The following is an 11342-nucleotide window of genomic DNA, read 5'->3' on the forward strand; positions in this document are numbered from 1 at the left end:
GCAATAAGAAAGCAAAAGGGAAAGCCCTTGGACTTACCTGGCTTAAAATCCTCCTCGCTAAGCCAGCCTCGAGACCTGGGCACTGCTGCCACAACAAACCTGCATCATGAGGCAGAACAAGAGGAAAACCACCTAAAAACCAAACAAAAAATGCAATAAATTCCCATTTCAGCAGGGTTGTTTGCCCTTGCCCTGACCAGCAGGACATTGCCCAAGTGGGTGTTGAGGAAGACAGTTTAGGCCTCGTGCTTGAATTTCAAGACACACTTAAATTTCAAGATCTGTGTTGAAAAAACCACAGAAACAGGCACACTGTCCATGTGTTCCTTCTCGGCCAGCAGGAGGAGAGGTTAGTGCTGGGAAACGCAGCTGGGCTGGGAATGGGGAGTGAGCAGAGCCCTGATGGGCTCCAGATGCTCTCCTTACCCAGATGATGATTCATAATTGAGGCTGCGCAAGCCAAGAGAATCGAGCTGACTTCATCCTTCCCCACATCCTAGCAGGGTGTGCCACTGTGCCTCAGTTTCCCCATCTGTGCTAGGAACAGAGCCAAGGCACCAGCACTCCTCAGCTCCTTCTGCCTCAATTCCATCCAGGCAGGTGGCAACCACTGCAGTCCATCAGCCCAGGGAATGACAACATGGGAGAGCTCCAAGACTCCTACAGGAGATGTTGCTCAGCTCTCTGCACAGAGAGGAGCTCAGGGCACTTCACAAAGCTGAAAGGGGAAAGGGGAGAAGAAATGGGAAAGGGAAAGGGAAAGGGAAAGGGAAAGGGAAAGGGAAAAGATAGTTCTCAGTGGTAGCAGCCCCATTGAGCTGGGTTTGGATGCACAAACATTTACACAAACCCAAGCAGAGCAGGAATAGTTCAGGAGTCCCGCAAGGTTCACCATGCATGGAGAAACGGTATCACAAGAAATTCCCAGTAGGAATTCTAGTCCTGCTCTGTCCCAGGCAACTGGAGCTGCTGGGGATGGGGTGCTGGATGAGCCATCTGGATTGGAGGTTTAGATGTACCACAGCCACTCTTTTCTCAGCTTTTGCTGGTGCTCTCACTGCCGCCAGGAGCCATGGAGCCTGGATCTCCCCGGGGCTGGGCAGCCCAGACATCCCCACTGTACCCTGGTGCCACCCCGGGGCCACACAAAATTGGCTTTAGCGGGAGCTGGAGCAGGGAAGATGGGGAGGGAGCAGCTGCTAGAGCAGGAACATCCACGGGAGATTCGGGGAAAAAGCGGGATTAAGTGTCTGTCCTGCGGCGGCTGCTGGGCGCTGCCCGCCTCGGGGGACCATGAAGCCCTGGAGCCCGAGGAGGCCGGGGCAGGACTCGGGGGGCTCCTTGGTCCCAGCACAGGAAGGACGGCTGCAGCTGGAGACAGCGCTGGAGGAGCCCGCAGCGGGGAATTGCCGATACCGAAGGGTGCCCGTGCCCCCGGGCAAGGCACCGGAAGAGAACAGCCGGCACTGGCCGGGGTGCTCGTGCCCCAGCCCGAGCCCGCCGGCTCCGGCCGGCAGCGTCCCCGCAGCTCCTGCCGCCGTGCCCCGCCGCCGGCCCGAGCATCCCCGAGCGGGGCCGCCCCTCCCTCCTCCTCCTCCTCCTCCTCCTCCTCCTCCTCCCCTTCCCACAGACCGGCTCCAAGCCCCGGCGCTGCGGCCGGACCACAGCCCTCGCAGCCGCGGGGCTCGACGGAGGGAACGGTGCCTGCCTGGGCTGAACCGAACGGGGCCTGGGGGCAACCGGACCGGGGGAAACAGAGCCGATCCGCCCCCAGCCGATCCGCCCCATGCCGTTCTACCGACGGAGCGTGGCAGTGCGGGTCCGGCCGGCGGGGCCGCTGACCGATCTGCGGGACACCTGCAGCCTGGCGGCCCTCGCCCTGCTGCGGCAGCTGGCCGAGCTCTGCGGCCACTCGGTCGCTCTCCTGGGGGACATCGAGGGCCACCTGCGGGCGCTGGCCCGTCGCGCCGCCCGCCTGCACCGCCGCGCCGCCCGCCTGCAGTCGCTGCTGCGGGGCCGCCCGCTCCGCGCCGCCGCCACAGGTAAGGGGACACCCCCGTGGGACGGGGCGTCCCGCGGGCCCCATCGCCACTGCTGGGGCCGCTTCCCGCTCCCAGGGCTTCCGCTCCCTGCTCCAGTGCCGGAGGACTATGCTGCTGCTCCCTCGACGTTGTCACCCCGTGTCCCCTCCCCTGGCGGGTGACCCATGCCAGCTCCTGCTTTTGGGACCCATCATCCCTGCTCCATCGGCAGGGAGGGCTGGGGGTGGCAATGCCTCGCCAAGGCCTGTGGTGCCAGTGGCCAGGGAACCGTGCCGGGCACTGGGGTGAGGTGTCATTGGGATGCTGGTGGCCAGGGCATTGGGGTGAGGCCAGGAAAACCCTGCACCCTTTCCTTCTGCCCAGACTTTATTTCCCTGCTCACAGTGGGCATTTTCTAGGCTGCCAGCCAAGCACACCTCACGCTGTGTCTGCAGTTACTGGGGGCTGTTTTGAGAAAGCGGGGACACTGGGCTTTCAGGGCCGGTCCTTGCCACCCCCACACTGTCCCTGCCTCAGGTGCTTCACCTCATCCTGGGGCAGGGGACCAAGGGGGCTGTCCCGCCCAGTGTGGGGCAGTTTTCACTCAGGGTGTTGTGTATCTGAGGAAAATGTTGGGTTGTCATCCAGGCATCGTGTCAGCTCGTCCCCTCTCCTGGCAGCCACAGGGTTTGGGTTGCCTTGGACTGCTTCCACTTCCCATTCCAAGTATTTTGGTCTGGCACAGGCTGCTGTGCTGGGTCAGGAACAGGCAGCGCCGTTTCAGAAGATCTTAAAATAAGCTCATTTTGGAGTTGTTTATAGAAGTTTATTTTAAAGGCTTTGTGGGGCAGGGAAGGCAGCGCTGCTCCAGCACATTCCCCTCAAGCACCGCGCTTTTCCCAGGCCCTTGGCAGAGCGTGTGCCTCTGCTGTCGGCAAATCCCCGCACAAGAGCTCCCCTGCTGCTCCATCTGCCTGGAGCCATGGGAAATGACTACCAGATCCTCACAGCCAGCGTCCCGGATGCCGGGAGCGAGCGAAGCACCCAGCCTCGGTGTGGGAGCTGCGCTACTCCTGACAGCGCTGTGGACCCGTCATTAGACTGGGAAGAGGCTCCCACTGTCCTGTGCATGGCCCAGGAGGAGTGACGGGACACAGAGGTTTCACGGTCACCCAAGCTGACCCAGGCACTGCACCAGCGTGTGCCAAACCTGGCAGCAGCATCACCGTACATGCTGGAATGGGCTCTGCTGGAGGAGGAGCTGAGTGCCCGTAGCCAGATGGTCCCTCACTGCCTGTGTCTGGCCAGCAGGCCGGGACTGCTCCAGGTGGCCACAGGAGTGCTGTGCGTGTGCCACCGTGGTGGCAGGGCGTTAGTGTGGGGGGACAGAGGAGGACACCATGGAGGAGATGGTGGGGGACAGGGGTCAGCAGTGGGATGGTGCAGGGGGGATTGTCAGGGGACCCTGCAGGAGCTGCTGTGGGCAGGTGAAGTGTGTAGGCCCACCTTATGTGTTCAGCTAATTCCATGCACCTGGCGAGCAGCACCACCAGTAGCAGCAGGTGTGTGTGTAAGGCAGCAGCAAATTCTCCTCCTGTGCTACAGTTCCTCATCAGAGCCATGAATATGCATGTGAGCATGTGCTGGGCTGGCTCAGAGCTGGGGTCAGAGGTGTGTAGTGATAAAAATGCTGAGATTTATCTTGTGGGAAGGGCTGGGGCAGTATGAACAGAGCCAAGCTCACCTTCCTTGCTGCTCAGTGGCACAGAGGCTTAGGAGGTTCATTTCTTCCTGCATCCTAAGGGAATACAGCTCATTCACCCCCACCTGCTCCATATCCATTCACCACCAACCAGCAGGATGCCAGAGCTTCCAGTGTGACTGAACTTACTTGGGTAAAGAATCAAATTCTCACTGATACTTCAGTGGCAGTTTGCTTTGCTGAGTGCTCCAACATCAGCCCATGGTGGGGGATCAAATCATGTCTTGGGCGGACGGAGTTCCTTGTGAGGCCCCAGCACTGCGGGACAGTGATGGCTGCCCAGGGCTTGAGGGAGCACTTCCCACTGAGTTGCAGCACAGAAGGTACCCAGGAGTGCACTGGGTTTGGGGCTTATTTTCTCCTCTGTTTTCATTTCTTGAAGAGGATCCAATGGCAAAAATCACAATTTCCCTCTTAAAATTGAATGGAAGCCCATGGAAGATGCTTCAGGGGAGCTCATCCAGGACCAGTCATGCCCTGGCGCAGCCTCTACTTAGCCAGTGTGAGTCCAGGTGACATGTCACAGCCTGTCTGGCCAGCTCATAAGGATAGGGATGGATCAGGCTGGAGATCCAGCAGCTGTCTCCCAGGCAGGGCTGGAGACAACATCAGCCCAGCACCGGCCGCAGCACATCCTTGCTGCACACCCGACATCATCCTGGGATGGAGTAGTTCCATCCTTTAGCTCCTCTGAGCACACAAGATGGGGACCAGACAGTTCTCAGGAAGAAGAAATGCTCCAGGCATGACCAAAGCCCAGCTGCAGTGCAGACAGGGCATGGGGGTGGCTGTCCAGCCCTCACAGATGACCTGACTCCAGCTCCATGGGCCTGTGGTGGTTTGCCCTGCCCAAGCATGGCTCTTGGCCAGCTCCCAGATGTGGGTATCATCAGCTGGGTCATGAGCCTTTGCCTCGTTTTGGTTCCTACCAGCCAGGTTAGAAAGATTCAAAAGCCATGGGCCTCCTCACCCCATGGCTGGGGAGGTCAGGTCACTACTGTGAAGAAGGACATGGCCACTGGTGTTTCCAGAGGCTGTGAGCTGAGGGAGCTGCCTCATCCTCCTCAGGAAGGGGAAATGCTAGTAGAGCAGTGTTGCTTCCAGATGAAGAAATCACACAGCAAAGGGCTGGGGAAACACTTGTCCAACGAGGCAGTGTGGCTGTTTCCAGCAGGAGACGGCAGCCAAGGGCTGTTGGATTCCTCTGCTCTCATTCCCCGGCTGTGCTGGGAGCAGGGCCTTGCACGCCTGGCACTGGGAGCAGGGAGCATCCCTCATCCCTTGGTGCAGCCAGACAAGGATGCCACGGCTGGCTGCAGGGTCCCACTGTGGCCAGAGCAGAGCAGGGACAGGCCCCCTGTCCCACTGGCACAGCCACGTCCTGGAGGGTGACACATGCCAGCATGGCTCAATCTCCTCTTCAGAACCCTGCAGCTCCAGAAATAAATCTCAGCAAAGCAGAGGATGGGGCCAGCGCCGAGAGCTGTTCAAGGTGCAGTCCCTGAAGAGCTGCAGGACCGTTCTCTGGAAGGAGCCCCAGGCTGTGCTGGCAGGAGCAGCTGTTTACTGCTCCTGCTGAAATGTGCAGTGTTCCCATCCTCTGACCTCCCAGCCTTCTCTGAAACCAGCCATGAAGATAGACAGAGCTGTCTGCCAGCCAGGGCTGCTGCTCCCCACACCCTCTGCTCAGCTCTTCCCTGGCTGAGCTAGCACAGGTGTTTCCCCCCATATTCTGAGACTGGATTTTTTAAAAAGGAATGAAAGACAGAAAAAAAACGTTCTGATATGCTGGAATTTCCTGCCAGGCTGAAGTGGCTGTCTGTCCTTCAGTCCCTGGGACAGGGGACAGGGGCTGAAGCTGTAACTGCGGTCCCAAGGCTCACCCATGTGAACCTACTTGAGCCTCACTCCTTTGATCCCACAGCTGCCCTTGTCAGCACCTGTCCATGGGGTCAGTGCCCTTCAAGTTAGAACAAAGTGCCAGGAATGGGGCAGGGCTCTCACTGCAGGACCATGGGAAGGAGATGTCCCAAATTCAGGGGACAAGAGGCATCAGTTTGGAGTGAGATGTGGTCTTAGCTCACCCTGATGCTCTCTTCCTAAGCAGGCCCGGCCTGCTGTGGCCACAACCACCACTGTGAAATGGCTCTTGGAACATTCTTAGCCACCAGGACAGGCTGTGGACAGTGTGGGGTGAGGGTTGCTCACCCCACAGAAGTGCCAAAGCCTCACATTAATGCTGAAGAGGCTTGTGGGGGTCTCCCCCTCAGGAGCCCAGCACTGCTCATCCCAGCCACAACCTACTGCAGCCTCCTCTGCAGGGAAGAGCAGCTCCCAAAACCCTTCCAGATCTCCAAGACATTTTCTCTGCCTGCATTTCCCTGAGCCAGTGGTGATTGCAGTGTCAGAGGGGCGAGCACATCTCCCCAGGCTGCTGGTGTGGGTGGGAAATGGGATGCTGACCAAGGCTGGATAGTTGGCTTGGTTGCCAGAGGAGGGGGAGAGGAGCCACACGCTCCTCTTAACAGGAACCGTCTGAGGGCTCAGCGAGAGGGGGATGGATGGATGGATGGATGGATGGATGGATGGATGGATGGATGGATGGATAACACACGGCTCCCATGGCCCTGCTCTGGATGAAAGCCATCTTCAGCAGTGGGCTGATGGCCACTCCCTGAAAATGTGTGCTGCAGGAAACGTGAGGGGCAGGATACCCTGCTGATGTTCCTGCAATGAAAGGGCAGCCCTGTCTGGGCTTTTCCAACCTCCACAGTTTCCCCTGGCTCCCCTGCCCGTGGGTGTGGGGTTCCTGCAGAGCCTGACTCTGCTGGGGGGGACATGTGGGACATCCTTAGAGCTGATGTTGAGGATAGCATCTCCAGCTCATTGCTGCAACCTCTCTTCCACCCTGCTGGGTTTTCTTCAGGGCTGAGATTCCTGCTTAGATGGATCTAAATGTTCATTCCAAAAAAAGTGTTTTCACCCTTGTGTGGTGTTTTGGAAGGATTTGTGTGAGAGCTGAGCTGGTGGCCCTTGCTCAGGAGCTGGGCTGTGGCCCTCAGAGGCAGTGGGTCACCTGGGGAGAGCAGGTCCTCAGGACTCCCATCACCCAGTAAGAACCGTATGAAAACATGAGGGAGTACAGCCACTGCTGTTCCCTCGCAGCCTTGGACACCCCTGGTGTTTCTGGTTCCTCCTGCCTGGGCCCATCTCTGCAGAGCAAGCTTAGAAGGAACTCCATGAGCACCGGTGCTCCTGGTTCTTCTTAGGAAGTACTTACAGCCTCACTTTGGCTGGGAATATGGCAGCACTTACCAGGAACATGGATTGGCTTCAACTATGTGTCTCCTTGGAGTTTGCGTCATCCTAAGTCAGCATGTGGGATGCGTTCACCTCCGTGTGGAAGCAAGCGCTGGAGCGTGCCTTGGCAGCCGGTTCTGCAGCTGTAGGGAGCTCTGTGGTGCTCCATGGAGGCAGAGGTGGGAGTGCAGGATGGTTCTCCAGCTGTAGGGAGCTCCGTGGTGCTCCATGGAGGCAGAGGTGGGAGTGCAGGATGGCTCCCCATGGCGCCTGTGCAAGTTATCCATGCGGCGAGGAACCAATGGCTGCAGGGCTGTGCTTTGGAGAGAAGATGACCCTTGGGGAACCCACAGGAACCCTCCTGGCCGCTTAGGAACCCAGCAGTCCCTTGGGGATGCGTTTCCAGCTCCCAGCCTGGTCTGCACTCCCTGGGTACCCAGTGCCATGCCCGCTGGCCAAGGATGCCACGGCTGGCTGCAGGGTCCACCAGCCCTGCAGGTGCTGGCACAGGGCTGGCCACCCTCCAGTCCCCGCGTGTGCACAGGAGCCACTGCCTGCGAGCACGAAGTCTGGATTGAGCAGGAGCTGGCACAGTGCCCAACAGGCCAAGGATGCTGGCAAGGAGAATCTTCTCCTTAGCCATGCCAGCAGGCTCTGCCATCCTCCTCCTGCTCTCCCGCTGCCTGCCCACCTTGGCACCGGGATGCCTGGCAGGGAATTGGGCTGGCACCTCGGGCAGTGGCAGGCATGTGGCTCTGTGGGAGTACCCACCAACACAGACGGTGACTGTCCCCTCTGTCTGCTGGAGCCTGACCCCTCACAGATGCCAGCCTGGCACAGCACAGTGTCTGGCAGCTGGGGACAGCTCCAGGAGCCAACATGGAACGGCATGGCATGGGGAGACTGAGCATGGTGGGCAGGGCAGGGATCAGGGGAGGATCATTACTCCTTGAGTTAACTAATGGCAGCAGATCGAAGCAGACAGGGAAAAAGGTAATTCTGCCTGTTACCCAGAAAGTGGCTGTGAGAGGCCATTTCCTCCCTTCCTGGCACCCTGAGTGGCCGGCTGCATTTATATGGAGCAGCCTGGCCCCACTGTGAGCTTGGATCCCGACTCAGTGTCCCCATAGCCAGGCAGAAGGAAGGGGACAGCAGTGCACCAAATATCCCCAGCACAGAGCAAACCCCCCTGGCACACGTGTGTCTGTGATTCTGTATGTGTCTGAGTGTGCACACGTGTGTCTGTGATTCTGTACATGTCTGAGTGTGCACACGTGTGTCTGTTGCAGAGATGGGGGCTCCTGGCATGCTGAGGATGCCAGGATCTGTGCTGTCGGTGCTTCTGGAAGGACGCTCCTGAGTTGTCGTGTGCTTGGTCTGTGCTCTGTGGAGTCAGCCCTGAGATCACTTCCCCTTGTGTCAGGATTTTGCTCCAGTGCTTTCCCATCCCTCCCAGCTGGCTGCTGTGGCCATGGCTGCCCAATGCCCACACCCCTCCACTGGACAGGGAGAGGTCCATTGCCATCCAGTCATAGCCGATCCCAGGGCCTCTCACATAGCTGTGTCCTGTGAGCAGGGAGAGCAGATCCCCCACTGCACACCCAGCATGGGGTGGCCATCCCCCGGGCGTTCCCTCCCCACAGCTGCAGGCAGCAGCCTCCCGGGTGGTCCTGGCTGTCAGGCACAGCGTGGGCTGCCGAGGCCACCTGCAAGGCACTGCCTGTGTGGGACCAGCTCCCTTCCAGCTGCACTGGGACCCCAGCCAAGGGGAGGGGGTAATGGACAGCACCCTCCCTGACAGCCATAGGGTGCTGCCAGCCGCAGGAAACCTTCACCTGGATGCCTGGCCCCTGTTAATTACAGGAGGGTCAGCTGGCACTGCCCACAGCACCCACGCAGGCTGGCACGGCTGACAGCAGAGGTAATGGATGCCATCTCCTCTCCACCAATCTCATCCCTTGCTGTGGTTCTCAGACCCACCGGAAAGACGCCGGCTGGCAGGATGCTCCATCCCCGCTCAATCTCCACGGCTCCAGCACCCGCCGCAGGGTTGTGTAGCTATGTCTTTAAGAAGGGCCTGGGCTGGGGTGGGAGAAGCGTTTCCATCCAGCCTTTCTCCAGAAACCTGGTTCGATTTAGTGCGAGCAAGCGACTGCCAGAGCTGGCGCTGTGGCTGCCTCCCGCTCCCGGCCAGGGCAGCCGCCAGTCCATCCCGGCCATGGGGGCTCGGGGCATCCCCTGAGCTGTGGGGCAGCTGCCGTACCCCGGGCCTGGGGCCCGGTGGGGAGAGGAAGAGGAGGAGGCAGAGTTGGGTAAGTAAGAGTTTTGTCCTTTCCTGCCTGTGGGACTCCCTGCCCCGCCCCGGGAGGGCCTGGCAGCACCGCAGGACAAGGGCAGGGAGTCGTCGGTGCACGGCATGGTGGCTGTCACTGCAGGTGGGTGCAGGCAGCAGCAGCCCCGGGGCTGGCACAGCCGCCTGCTCGGCTCCTCGCTCCTGCCTGTGCGCACCAAGGGATGGGGACGGTGGGATGGGGCCAGCTGGGCACCCAGTGCCCATCACGGGAGGGCTCGCAGGCAGGACACATCGATGATGGCGGCAGGCAGAGCCCCGGGAGGGTGCGGTGCCCTCTGCTCCCTGGCAGTGCCCGTGCCCAGCCCAAGGACTGCATGTGTCCCTCCTCTTCCTCCTCACCCACTCGGGCTGGCATAGGAAGCCTCCCCAGAGACCCCGCCCGGAGGAAGGTGCACGGCGTGCTCCTGCAGAGGGGCTGGGGGATCCAGTGGCAGTGCGGGGGAGGTGCCAATGCCACCCCTGGCACCCCACGTCTCCCGTAAGAGGCTCACAAATGACAGGTACTAGTGATAGTGCCACGGCACGTGGTGGCAGCCTGGCTGCGTGCTGCTCTCTGGCACAGCTGTTTAGGGGGGCATTCAGAGGAAGCTCTGGGCGTGTGGGTGCACTTGTGGGGTGATCGGGGCTGGGGCACCCCTGTTCCCTCTGCCTGACCCCACACACCGCTTCATGCCGAGCTCTCGCTCCAGGGGTGCAGCAGAGCCAGGTGAGTGCATCCTGCAGCCCTGGCACACAGGGAGCAGGGAGGGCAGCCCTGACAGTGCCAGTCCTGGGCAGGACGGTCAGGCCCCCAGCGCAGTTACCAGGACACAGAGCAACCAATTATGTTTGGTGCACGGAAGGAATCCTAGGAATGCAGAGCCTGGAGGGGACTCGAGGTGGCACGAAGGTGTCACGGCAGTTCCAGCCCTGCACTGGATTCCCTGCCGGCCCCGGGGGGCAGCTTGGGGGTCACCTTCAGCAACATAAGGTGTTGTGGGGCTCGGTGTCCCAGCTCTGCCCTCCAGCTTGGCGGGAACCCTGCCGGTGGCTCTGCTGGAACGTGGCACCTTTCAGGGTCCAGTACAGCCCTGGGAGCGACTAGCCATGGTGCCGGCGCGGGGGTGGGAGCCCTGGCCCTGCTCCTCGGCTCTGGCCCGGCCCCAAGCCGTTGTTCTCCAATGAGCTCATCTGCCTCGCTGACTGTGAGCTTTAATATGGCCTCTTGGCCCGAAAATAACCAGCTCGGCCACTTAGCAAATGTTTATGGCTTCTTCATAGCTGGGTTCTCTGCCAGGAGAGGGTAGAGGGTCTGCTCCGGGAGCACAGAGCGGAGCCGCACGGGGCTCGGGCCGGACGGAGCCATGGCGCCGGCACAGCCACCTGCACCCTCCCTGCCCTTGGCCCGGCACGGTGAGCCCGGTGTTCTGGATGAGCCACCCGGATCTGTCTGGGCTCCCGGGAGCCGTGTGGGCCAGGACAGTGCAGGCAGCCGTGGGTGCCCACGGGGCTCGAGGAGGATGCAGGGTCTGGGGCTGCCCCGCACAAGGTGACAAGTGGCTCGGAGTGATGGGCACCTGGTGTGGCTCTCCAGGGCAGGGAGCAGAACAATGGCCGCGCTGCCGGATCGCAGCACCATGAGTCACAGTGTGGCTGTTTGTGCAGGGGCCACTGCCCCCCTGCCTGACACCGTGTGCTGGGCTGGGCTGGAACTTGGGGAAGTGGCAGAAAGTATTTTCTTGTTGGAATTTCTGTGAACCACCCCCAACTCGTCCCAGTCCTTCACCTCCCTGGGGAGTGCAGAGGCTGGGTGAGATACCTACAGCCCCATGCCCGGGTCCCTGAGGGCTGAGGCACTGCCACAGCCCAGCAAGGGCAGAGGGGTGCCACTGCGGGACCCCCGCACCGCTGCGGCTGTCACACCCAC

General features: G+C 60.6%; 1 protein-coding gene across 2 annotated transcripts in view; it reads left to right on the top strand.

The window, feature by feature from the left end:
• The first annotated feature begins 1771 nt into the window (after window positions 1-1771).
• NHSL2 (NHS like 2) overlaps window positions 1772-11342 on the top strand; it is a 28539-nt gene continuing 18968 nt past the window's right edge. Inside the window, exon 1 of one of the 2 annotated variants that reach the window (XM_077186161.1) lies at window positions 1772-2042. In XM_077186161.1, coding sequence (XP_077042276.1) covers window positions 1787-2042 — 256 coding nt within the window. In that variant the 5' untranslated portion in view covers window positions 1772-1786. Of the gene's footprint in view, window positions 2043-9235; window positions 9396-11342 lie in introns of those variants that run through there. The other variant, XM_077186163.1, reaches the window with a different exon arrangement.

This window comes from Agelaius phoeniceus, chromosome 14 (assembly GCF_051311805.1).
Source record: "Agelaius phoeniceus isolate bAgePho1 chromosome 14, bAgePho1.hap1, whole genome shotgun sequence".
NCBI lineage: Eukaryota > Metazoa > Chordata > Aves > Passeriformes > Icteridae > Agelaius > Agelaius phoeniceus.